At 37.4% G+C, this 12,455-nt stretch overlaps 2 protein-coding genes across 2 annotated transcripts; both read left to right on the forward strand. All coding sequences in view use genetic code 12, as the record gives it.

Annotated features, from left to right (window-relative positions):
* Nucleotides 1-2,024: 2,024 nt before the first annotated feature.
* Nucleotides 2,025-3,728, forward strand: CPAR2_600450 (uncharacterized protein; the record flags this gene model as incomplete). Its single annotated transcript, XM_036810767.1, has 1 exon — nucleotides 2,025-3,728. One exon carries the CDS (start codon nucleotides 2,025-2,027, stop codon nucleotides 3,726-3,728), a length of 1,704 nt encoding a protein of 567 aa, XP_036662817.1.
* A 6,657-nt stretch (nucleotides 3,729-10,385) lies between these two features.
* Nucleotides 10,386-12,089, forward strand: CPAR2_600460 (sugar porter family MFS transporter; the record flags this gene model as incomplete). The annotated part of the gene is made up of 1 exon (XM_036810878.1): nucleotides 10,386-12,089. One exon carries the CDS (start codon nucleotides 10,386-10,388, stop codon nucleotides 12,087-12,089), a length of 1,704 nt encoding a protein of 567 aa, XP_036662818.1.
* Between the last annotated feature and the right edge of the window lie 366 nt (nucleotides 12,090-12,455).

Raw genomic sequence — 12,455 nt, forward strand, 5'->3', positions numbered from 1 at the left:
ATTCGGTTACATTTTGATGTTTTATTACATTTCACACAGATTCTTTTGTGGTTAATTTCGGTTGTATGTATTTACCTCAACGTTTTTGTGTATGTAAATATGGGCTTATAAATTCTTTCTTATAAATCTCTATGTCCGATGTGTAGCCACATATTGCAGTGTCATGAGCCACATGTGGTTAATTTTGTTCCACCAACCACCAAGCAGCCATTAATTTTCACAGACACTAAGGTACAATAAATACGGTTGCACGCCCGATCACAAATGAGCAAGTTAAGCGGTTCATGAGAGATTAAAAGAATGCCATAATGAAGAGCTACGTGTAGAATGTTCACAACCTTAAGATTATCGGTATAACTCTTCTTATTGCAGTTGTCTCCTCGCTTTCGTGGATCTGTTTTGGAGTAGGGTCTTGCAGTAGACGGTATTAATAAGGTATTTATATCTTCCCACACGTCTACAGCCACTCAGCTTACCGTTGTAGCAACGCGTTCAAGCATACAAAAGGTCGATTAGTGTATTTTTTTGGAGATTGTATGATCGATTTATATCTCGGATAAATTTAACAAACAACAAGGACAAGAAAAAAAAGTTGGATTTATGTTTCACAAAAATCGAACAGAAAAACATGTGTGGTGGGGGAGAACAATTGGCGGGGTAATTAGAGAAGACAAATTAAAGTAAGAGAATCTTTGTTGAGTTTGACCAAAGGAGAGCCCGATGTATAAGAAGTAGCTTGAATTCACCGAGTTTGCTTGTGCAGGTGGTTACTTCTTCCTTTTAGCTTCCAGTCGTATAGTAGAATAATTTGCAACCACATTGAATGCAAATAGCACAGAGTCACTTCTAAATCTGCTACACTCACACGACCACCAAAAATATGCAAAAAAAATAATTCTTTGACCCAAGAAAATCACATCGGAAACGTCAAAAGAGTCTAAAGTTATTTCTTTTACGTCATTGGAATATCTTTAGTGAAAAGATTTAGCTGGAAGCTGAATCATATCGAGTTTGAATGCACCGAGAATTACTTGGTAGTTGAAGGGTACCGCTTTTAAAAGTTCACAATCCTGCTTTTCATGAGGTGAGATAATTTCGTGCTGATAGAAGACTGGTATTGCAACTCAGTACCTTTCCATGGCATACCCCTGTATAAAACATGACAAAAGACAAGAAAATATTAATCTTCAATGAGTTCAGAAAAATGCACACGTCATATTTTAGTAGGGAACGCCGTCTCAATGAAACTTCCGTGTGTGTTTGTGTTTACATTTTTTAAATAATGCAACTGAGGTGCTACTTGAGTCAATGGGGACAAAGTGAATTGAAACTCCCGCGGCATACTGTAAGTGGGATTTAACCTGTGTTACATCAATCTGACAATCATATGTAACAATTTCTGTCAGCCAGATCTTGGAATAAGCAAAAGCAACGCTATCCTGAGAAAGCGTAGATATTCATGAAACACGCGTCTTAAATAGACATTTCTTGCATCCACACGGCGTCCCCAACAAAACTCAAAAAGGGAAAAAAGAAGAAAAGACAATACAATTCTCACCTCGAGAAAGCTATCTGCTATTGTCCCTACCACTACTTCTTTACAAAGAATTTTCACCCCTTTTATACAGGAGCACACAAGTGGCTTGTCCATTCACAGCTTTTGTGTTACTGGGTGTATTTTGGTTCCAGACAATGTCAAGAAAAATCTCTTTACGACAAGAAATTTTACCTCCAAGAAAAACCTCTTGGAAAACTTTCTTGGACGAACAACAAATCAAAGAGAAAATCATCTACTATATGTATTGGGTGTTATGAAGACGAAAAGTTTAATTTGATGCTAGAAAGGGTAAATGAAAAAACAAAAAAACAAAAACAATGACGATAATTGAGTTAGGCGTAATGGAATGAAAAACCTGGTTGAAAATGGAATGCTATAAATATGTCTCAGGATTTCCACTTTCTTCATGGCCGTCATTCCATCAAAACAGTTTCAAAAGACTCAATCTTCATCTATTCTACACATCATGGGTAAATATAGTTGGATGTTTGATTGGTTAGTCAATAGGACAACCACCGCAGGTCTCAGCGGTAGGAAGTTACGTGTTGCAGTTACATTCACTGCCACCATTGGCTTTTCCCTTTTTGGTTATGATCAAGGTCTTATGTCGGGTATAATCACCGGTGAGCAGTTTAATAAAGATTTCCCACCTACGCTTGACAACAAGACTATTCAAGGTGCAGTTGTTGCATGTTATGAATTGGGATGTTTCTTTGGTGCGCTTTTTGCCTTACTTAGAGCTGATAGAATTGGAAGGAAACCAATAATTATAGTTGGTGCAATAATCATCATTATTGGTACGATTATATCTGTTACTCCAATGAGACCTCATTGGCAAACTGGTCAATTCGTCATTGGTAGAGTTGTTACTGGTGTTGGTAATGGTATGAATACGGCAACTATCCCCGTGTGGCAATCGGAAATGTCTAGAGCTGAAAACAGAGGTAAGTTGGTCAATATTGAAGGTGCTGTGATTGCCATTGGTACATGTATTGCTTATTGGATTGATTTTGGATTTTCTTACGTCAATAATTCGGCACAATGGAGATTTCCCACCGCATTCCAAGTTGTGTTTGCCGGTTTACTTTTAGCTGGTATTATTGTTATGCCAGAGTCACCTCGTTGGTTGATTGCGCATGATCGTAAACCAGAAGCTTATGAAGTATTGGGTTACCTCAATGACTTACCACCTGATGATGATGCTATTGTTGCTGAAGCCAGTACAATTGTTGATGCCGTTAACAGATTCACTAGTGCACAAACCGGTTTCAAGGACTTGTTCACAGGGGGAAGAACTCAGCATTTCCAAAGAATGATTATAGGTTCATCATCACAGTTTTTCCAACAATTTACTGGTTGTAATGCTGCCATCTACTATTCAACTATTTTGTTCCATGAGACTATTTTCAATGGAGACAAGTATAGGTTGTCATTGATTTTGGGAGGTGTTTTTGCAACTATTTACGCACTAGCCACCATCCCCTCCTTCTTCTTAATTGACACAGTTGGTAGAAGAAAATTGTTTTTGATCGGTGCCATTGGCCAAGGGTGCTCATTCATTATTTCATTTGCCTGTTTGGTTAACCCAACAGAAGAGAATGCTAAAGGTGCTGCTGTTGGTATCTTTTTATTCATTGTGTTTTTCGCCTTCACAATCTTGCCATTGCCATGGATATACCCACCAGAGATTAATCCATTAAGAACTAGAACAACTGCATCTGCTGTTTCTACTTGTACCAATTGGATTACAAATTTTGCTGTTGTTATGTTTACACCGGAGTTTATTGAAAGGTCCAACTGGGGTACCTACTTATTTTTTGCTTGCTTCAATTTCCTTTTCGTGCCAGTCATTTTCTTTTTCTACCCAGAAACCGCAGGTAGGTCTTTGGAAGAGATTGACATCATCTTTGCCAAAGCACACGTGGAAGGAAGACAACCATGGAGAGTTGCTGCCACCATGCCTAAGTTGTCATTACAAGAAATCGATGAACAGAGTAAGAATTTGGGGTTGTTTGATGAAAATTTTGACAAGGATAATTTTGAAACTAAAGAGGATATTAGTGAATCATCAAGCAGCGAAGGATTGAGAAACAGGGATCATGGTATGTTTGAAAAGGATTCTCAACAATCGGAAAATGAATCAACTGCTAGAGATGATGGTAGAGTCTAAGGTCAATGTCGTAGATTATTTTTGAATATTGTTTTATACATGTTATACACGTTCGTCTTTTGACATGTCTAGCTTCCTCTGTACTTTTTCTCAATTAATCAACACTTGTGGTAAAGAGCCCACTTCACCCAGTTTTTCGAGTTCAGTCGTACCACCTTCAGGTGTTTATTTAAAATATACAAAATCGCCACATGGCACGCTCCAAGAATGCGTCGATGGGAAACAATTTTTCAGTGCCTTTCCCAAACAGATATCCACCCAGGTAAACGGATTGTACGTCACTTTCTTAAACAAAGCCATAAACTCAGTAACGAATCGTCACTTGTTCATGTTCTATAAGATGATCAATTATTGCCTGAACGTCAGAAAGGATCATTGTCTCATAATAAGGTTAATATTTTAGGAATGATGGGGTAGCCGAGACTCAAGTGTCATTGTTGTATTCGTGCTTGAAATCCCATCAGTGTCATTCTCGTCATTCGACATGGATGTATTTCACTAGGGTTGTCAAACCTACCATGAAATTGAAGTGCCAACAGGTTGTAGTTGAATAGGGAAATCTTGAGAGGTCTGTTGAAGGTAGCTCTTGGTGTAGGTAGCTCTTGGTGTAGGTGTGTTGTTGAGTTTGTGTTGACCGGGTGGTACTTGAGCTACTCCGATTGTTGTATAATACTCAATTCAGTACAAGTGTCACACAATCGACGTTATAACCACTACTCGAACAATACAACATGAGTACTCCTTGTGATTGCAGATCAAGCATATATAGCACAGACAAAGATATCGTAAAAAGCATGACCCTTGGAAGGCTATGTTGGGCGCATTTCAGCTGTCAAATGTACAATCGAATAAGGCCCTGTTAAAGCCGAACTGTAAATGCGTTTTGCGCTTATCGAAATGCGGTAGTGATGTTGAACCATCAATATAAGGCTTGTTTGAGGGGCGTCTATCGACTTCTCCAGCTACAACTGAGTCACAACACACAATCTTGGAGGCTTGGGGTATCTAATTTCACGACCGGCAAAGTCCTACCCCGAATGTTTGACTGGTAACCTTAAACACACCGCACTTTAAAATCAGTCCAATGAGAGTATCCAAGTCGGCTATAACCCACCCATTTGATGACACATTTACGACTTAGCAATTAACTAATGAACACAATTGGATAAAGTGAACCGCGCAAACTTAACCACCCATTGTCTGGGGTCAAAAAAAGAAAAAAGTGACTTCGAATTAGCGCTATGCAACAATACAATCGGGTAAATACCATCAGGTATTACCAAATTGAAATAATAAATCTATGCCTTCCACACACATAAACCTTTCTTGTAGACTTAGGAAGTAATAGATAAATCCGCTTTTCTCAAAATATGGGAAAAAGCGCAATTTTACGAAAAGAATATATATAGGGCACGGAATCGCCTATTTGCAACCACATTTATCCCTTTTACATACACCAATTACGTTCCACTTCAACAACTTTAACGACCGATATTTTTATGATCTGAAGTAGAAGAAGCAAACCAAGCTAAGCAGTCAAACAGTGGCCACATCGCAACAAGTGTAAGTGATGATGACGCTTCGACTGATATTGCAGATGGTTCAACTGCAAAGGTGAAAGAAGGTGTTGAAACAGAGCCACGCCAGTCTAAACATTTCCTGTCGTATGGTAAGGCCGGTGACCCTGAAAAAGATGCCAAGAGAGCAGCTGAGTATGAAGCTCGCAGAGCCAAAAGATTGGAAAAGGATGAAAAAAAAGATTATAAGAAAGTACCTGGTGATATTTTATGGCCAGCTTTTGGCGGTTTATAGTGGATTTGAAAACATGATAGCTAGCTCTATCTGGAACGCGCATACGTTTAGCGTTTAATATAAACGACTTTACCAATACCCATGACTCTGAATTAACTTCTTTACAAAAATCGATATCAACGAGCTGATGCTTGAGTGAAATAGGTTATTGGGATCAGTCGCGGATCATGTTTTGATATGATACAGCCTTTTCTTCATATCTGCAAAGTGCATCTTAATTTCTTGCAAAGGGTCCAATTGCCAAGCCATGCGGCCACGTCCTTGAGCTTATTGTCTTGGAAAACTTGTTAGTGCAGTCTGGGATGGGAGAAATCGGCCTCGAACAGATGCCAAACTTTCATGCCTTTTAGCCTATAAATAATACTGCATTTGATGGAGAAATCTCATAACTCAAAGCTGTATCTAAAATACAATGCGCTTTGTGAGTTACATAGTGGCAGTTCTTGATAATGGTGACCCTTGTCTCTTCGATTGAGGATACTACATCAAAATGAAGTAACGTTCCAGTTCTAGCTCCATAAACAGTAAAGCTACACTCTATCAATGCCTCCACTCCTCAAACTTCTAATTCTTTCCTATTTCCCATTTAGACAAAGCACCCAACATTATTAATGAGGAGAGTTCCGGATTCTTGAAGACTCAACATATATTTGGAACCACTTTTACCCCCCCCTTCCCCACCACAACTACACATCATATGATTTTTTACGAGAAAACTAGCTTTATTGTTCAAATTGTGCACCCCATAGAGAAAATATTTGGCGACGATCTGAAATTTAACCCAATGAAGAATACGTAAAGCGAACAATAAAAAAAGTTAAAGTTCAAACCAATGCGATGGACGTATTTTCGGATAGATTGGACGAGGCAAACACAACCAGCATTGTCTTGTTTGCAATTGTTATTCATTTTGTGCCACCTTTACTAGACAATGCCAAATTTCCTCGCGATTTGTGTGTCACGTAGTCAAGGGCTAAAATACTAATTTGAAACTCATAAATAGTAGAACAAAGGTGTACCATGATTGAGACGGCACGAGATGTGGAATTTGCGTAGTGTATATTAGTCTATAAAAAGTGAACTTTGTTTAACGCTATTGTTTAGCTCTAGATTTCATAAGTTTTCATTAAACTTTCACCCCCCCCCCACAAATCAAACGTATCTTATATCATTGGGTATAAATTTACATTTGGTATTGTCTCACCCAATAAATGTTTGAGAACAGAACTCAATATTCGAAAAATCACATACGTTTGTTCTTACTTTTTGGATGCAGAATGTGGAGAAGAAAATGGGACAAGTGTTCATAACGGCTTTTGGTGGTAGGGGAGGGAATTTCCTGATGTATGGATATAGAACAAGGTCGCGAGGAAAGGGTCACCCTAGATTATGATAGTGGATTACGTCATGGTTGCAACTGGCTACACATTTTTCTTTGGTCATGAGGGAAACTTGTATGTATATCGTAAGTACTAGAAGTGGGGAAGCCATAAAATACCTTGTGGTGGATAACAAAAAACAATAGAAGAAGGCTTAAACAACACCCAACACAAGGGATAGATTAGGGTAATATTATTTAATTTAACTCGATGTAGAAGGTGAAGCTCCATGTACTATGATGTAATTGGGGCTTTAGAGTGAGTAGTGTAACTTCTTACAAAATTAGATTTTGTGTCTCCGTTTTGTGTCGACAGTTTTAATGTCAAAAAAAAGAAATTAAAGACATTGGGAAAAAAGACCAATGGGATTATATACAGGTATAAAACTTTTCTCGGAAGAACAATCGAGAAAAGTGCCAAGACAAGAAAAAAGATATAGACTAAGTAATTCCGTTTGTGTTATGGGAAACTTTGTGTGAAAAAACTATTGTCTTTTCTTTTTTGTATTGTTAATTATAATAGTGGGGAAGAAGAAGAAGAAGAAGAAGGGAGAGTGAGAAAATGATATCTAACTTTTATGGAATCCGAGTTTGCAAAGGACATCCGAATAATTCTCGGTTGGTGCCCAAACGGTCTATTACGTTTTAAAGCTCCAAGCTTGGTCCTTGTCTTTGAAAGATTATGTCTCGTAAGCGCTCTCAGAAACTTTTTCTTTTACACAATTTTGCTGCAAAAAAAGATGGATATGTGATATATTACTTTCACTAAAAGCTCTATAAAGACGGGGTTAATCACGATGTGTAATTCCGTTCACGGCATGATTAACATTTACTTTCTCAGTGGATTATGGCACTAAATTACAATAGTAGCAAAGGTACTGGAACTCTATTTATTCGATTTTAATGAGGCTGATCATGAATGGGATAAGCGACTCGAAAAATTGGAGCTTGTCACATCTTAAAACAATAAACCTTTCTTCTCCAATCCCAAACATTTATTGTCATTAAATTGGCCTTTATTAACGGAACCATGACAAAGCAAACTTTCTCCCCATTTTGCTTCGTGTAAGTTGCGTCTCCCGCTAAGGGTGAAATTTCTCTTTCTGTCGTTTATCTCGAAGACCAAAGGACTTCCTCGAGATTTTGTGATACACAAGTAGTATACGAGGACATGCAAATCTTTTCTATCCTTTACACATACTAAAAGACTCCATTGTTTTCAGATAAACATGATTATGGCCACAACTTACTCAAAAAAAAAAATGGTCTGACTCATAGGTAACGCCCGCCTTGAGATGAGCAATGCTTGCTATTACCATTGGCATACGCTTAGCCTTGCCTTCTTTATACTGCAACATCTAATGCATCCAAATCTGTAATGGCGGTCAGATCCTCTTTTTTTTTTTTTTTTCGTTTTTAGTCGCTCGGATAAATGGTAGTTGGTGAGTAAGATTTCCAGAAATAATAATAATATGCAGGTTTCACCGAGGGGCAAATGACGAACAAAGTTACAAAGTAACGCAAAGTTAGCAAGGTAGTGCCGTATTGATCAAAAAAAATAAACTGTTTGTGTTTCTATTGTTTCCTCGGTTCAACTACGTCATAAAGTTAGAACTTAGCCAGCTTTTGGAGCCTACTACTATTAATAGATTACTAATGGGTACCAAAGTCACTGTCTCTTTTCAAAGGTTAAATTATTGCAACATGGTGACATGTACATGTACCTTCCCAAAATCCTTATGCATTCTCCTCACTTTTTCAAATGTTGGCTTAAAGACATCACTCCCCGCTTTAGCAGCTTCTCTATAGCTCCTTCTCCACCACGTTTAATCTCAAGAATAATACAATTTTGTTTAAGTAATCTCATAACCATCGTGTCTTTTGCATGACATGGATTCGAGCTTTTAAGCGCTGAGTGATGAGAATAAAAAAAAAAAAATAAAATGACAGAGTTCTGTTGGATTGAACCTCATCGCAGACCGTTCTGCTAAAGCTATACAGCAGATGGTACGTTTGATCCCTACTATTGGTACATTTTTCTTGATTTACACTTGCACAGAATAGGTAACCCATTTCGCAGCATTCGGCGTTTCTTTTTTTTTTTTTTATTCACACACTACTTTCTTCACCGCTGGATAAAATTTTATTTTTTTTACTTCTAATGGGTTTGTACCATTTGTGGTTAGAAATTTTATTTAGTCATCAAAAAGTAGATTTTTGCAGATCTAGAAATATCAGGAACTCCCCCTCTTTTAAGAGATCTAGGCAATCCACTTCAATTCAGGGAACACATATCCTCCAAACTATATCTACTGACAATTTTATTCCCATTATTGCCGCTGAAAACAAATCCCAAGTGATTCTCATACGAAGTTTTTTTTTTTTTTTTTTGAGATGGGCTGGTACACGACCTCTTTAAAAAATAAAATTTGCACGGAATTTTTATGGTTTTTTTTTTTCTTACGCCCAAAAATTTAAACCCCCAAACTAGACTAGACACATTCGTGCAGTTTAACATTCTACGCCGAGATTTTAAATAATTATGTAGGAGCAACTCTAAAGCACTACTGTCATCGACGTTTGTTCTAAGAAGCTTGCTAGATTTGGTGCTTCATTCTTTTCCCGATGGCGTCTTTTCTCTCTCCGTTTGGTGAACATCCAGCTAAGAGAACTAACTCGTCTTATTGGGAAGTTCACCCTATTGTTCGTAAAAAGACAAACAATAGTAAATTGTCCTGCCCATGGTGGGTGTGTATATAACTAGCAAATTACTGCATAGAATGTGCTTCTTCCCCGTTAATTATTGCACAAAAAAGGGCCATGGAACAATAGCAACTAAAATAAAAAAAATCAAAACTATAAAAATAAACACAAAATAATTTTATGAGAAAACTATCACAAACTCAACCATAACAAAGTACCTTTTACCAACTACATCATAGCATTTTTTCCTTTTTGTCACTCTTGTATGTAGTACTTACTCCCACAAACACACACATCTTTTATTACTCTATATAGATTATACAAAAACATACATACAGAAAGAAAAAGTTTTTTTTTTTTTTTTATTTTGTTTATTTATTTATTTGTGGTTGTTATACGTGTATTTGTTATATTTCCTTTCCTCATATCTTTCTGAGTGTATATATAAATGATTTCATATCCCCACCATTCAGATACATCCTCCTTCTCTTCCTCTTCTTCTTTTTCCTTAATTTTCTTGGAAGAAATTTTGACACTTTTTTCTTGAACAATAGTGTTTATCATATTTCACATTCCATAATCATCATAGAACGATAGACTCTCATTTGTCGCTGATTTATTCCAAGAAAATAGCTTTCGCCAAGAGGTTCCAATAAAAACAATAGAGCCAAAGCTACAAACTGGAATCTATATACCAAGAAAGACTTTTTTGACAGATAACGACTACTCCCCTCAAAACAACCACATACACATAACATTCCAATATGGGTAAAATTGTTGACAAAATTGATGTGTTGGCCGGCAGGACAACCACCTCTGGATTAAGAGGTAGAAAATTACGTATAGCCATTACAATTACTGCCACTATTGGTTTCTCACTTTTCGGTTATGATCAAGGTCTTATGTCTGGTTTGCTTAACGGTGACCAATTCAAGTTGGAGTTCCCGCCTGCTAGGGATAACTCCACTATCCAAGGTGCCATCACTGCTTGTTATGAATTGGGTTGTTTCTTTGGTGCTATTTTTGCTTTGTTAAGAGGTGACTATTTTGGTAGAAAACCACTTATGCTTGCTGGTTCTCTTATCATTGTTATTGGTACTGTTATATCAACTGCTGCAATTAGACCATACTGGCAAACTGGTCAATTCGTCATTGGTAGAGTTGTTACTGGTATTGGTAATGGTTTGAACACGGCAACTATCCCCGTGTGGCAATCGGAAATGTCTAGAGCTGAAAACAGAGGTAAGTTGGTCAATATTGAAGGTGCTGTTGTTGCAGTGGGTACTATGATTGCTTATTGGATCGATTTCGGTTTCTCATACATTAACAGCTCAGTTCAATGGAGATTCCCTACTGCTTTCCAAATCGTGTTTGCTCTTTTGTTCTTCTTCGGCCTTACCAACTTGCCAGAATCTCCCCGTTGGTTGATTGCTCACCACCGTAGAGCTGAAGCTCATGAAGTGTTGGGTTATCTTAACGACTTGCCACCTGATGATGATGCAGTTATCGCTGAAGGTACCACCATTATTGATGCCGTTAATAGATTTGCTGATGCACAAACTGGGTTCAAGGATTTGCTTACCGGTGGTAAGACGCAACATTTCCAAAGAATGTTGATTGGTTCATCATCACAATTTTTCCAACAATTTACTGGTTGTAATGCTGCCATTTATTACTCAACTATTTTGTTTTACGAAACTATTTTCAATAAGAGTAAATACAGATTGTCGTTGATTTTGGGTGGTGTTTTTGCCACAATTTATGCTTTGGCCACCATTCCATCATTCTTTTTGATTGATACCGTTGGTAGAAGAAAATTGTTTTTTGTTGGTGCCATTGGTCAAGGATGTTCAATGATTATTTCATTTGCATGTTTGGTTAACCCAACTGAACAGAATGCTAAAGGTGCTGCTGTTGGTATCTACTTGTTTATCGTGTTTTTCGCCTTCACAATCTTGCCATTGCCATGGATATACCCACCAGAGATTAATCCATTAAGAACTAGAACAACTGCATCTGCTATTTCTACTTGTACCAACTGGTTGTGTAATTTTGCTGTTGTTATGTTTACACCAAAATTCATCGAGACATCAAACTGGGGTTGTTATTTGTTCTTTGCTTGCTTTAACTTCCTTTTCGTGCCAGTCATTTTCTTTTTCTACCCAGAAACCGCAGGTAGATCATTGGAAGAGATTGACATCATCTTTGCCAAAGCACACGTGGAAGGAAGACAACCGTGGAGAGTTGCTGCCACCTTGCCCAAATTATCATTACAAGAAATTGAAGCTGAAGGTAACAGTTTGGGCTTGTACGACGAAGATTTCGAAAAGGACAACTATGAAACCAAGGAAAACATTAGCGACTCCACTAGCAATAATGGAAATGGTGCCGCTGGTGGAATGTTTGAGAAGTCAGCTGAGGAAGACAATACCGCTGCTGGTTCTGAGGAGGCTTCAAACAAGGTTTAGGTTGTTTTTCACTAATTTTATACAATTATATAGTATTTTATTTTAAATAGATTGTTTTCTGTAAATTGTTTTCTCTATTATCTTCTCTGTCTTGATATTTCTCTTGTATATAATTGATTTCCCCCTATCAGGGAGATAGCAAAGGTTCATTTACTATCTGATGAAGAACCTAAATCTCAAGTTTGTGACTATCCAAATATGTGTGAGCAAACTTTATTCTTTTTGCTTGAACATTTAAGAATAGCTTGAACAAATCCACCCGACGTTAGATTGTAACTCTATAATAATTTGCAGTTTTATATATATCAAATAGAACTCTTTCTTTAATTATCCACTTTAATTTGCAAATGCTTTTCTCTATTATAT

The sequence above is a fragment of the Candida parapsilosis genome, contig 005504 (assembly GCF_000182765.1).
Source record: "Candida parapsilosis strain CDC317 annotated contig 005504".
In the NCBI taxonomy this organism is placed as follows: Eukaryota; Fungi; Ascomycota; class Pichiomycetes; order Serinales; family Debaryomycetaceae; genus Lodderomyces; species Lodderomyces parapsilosis.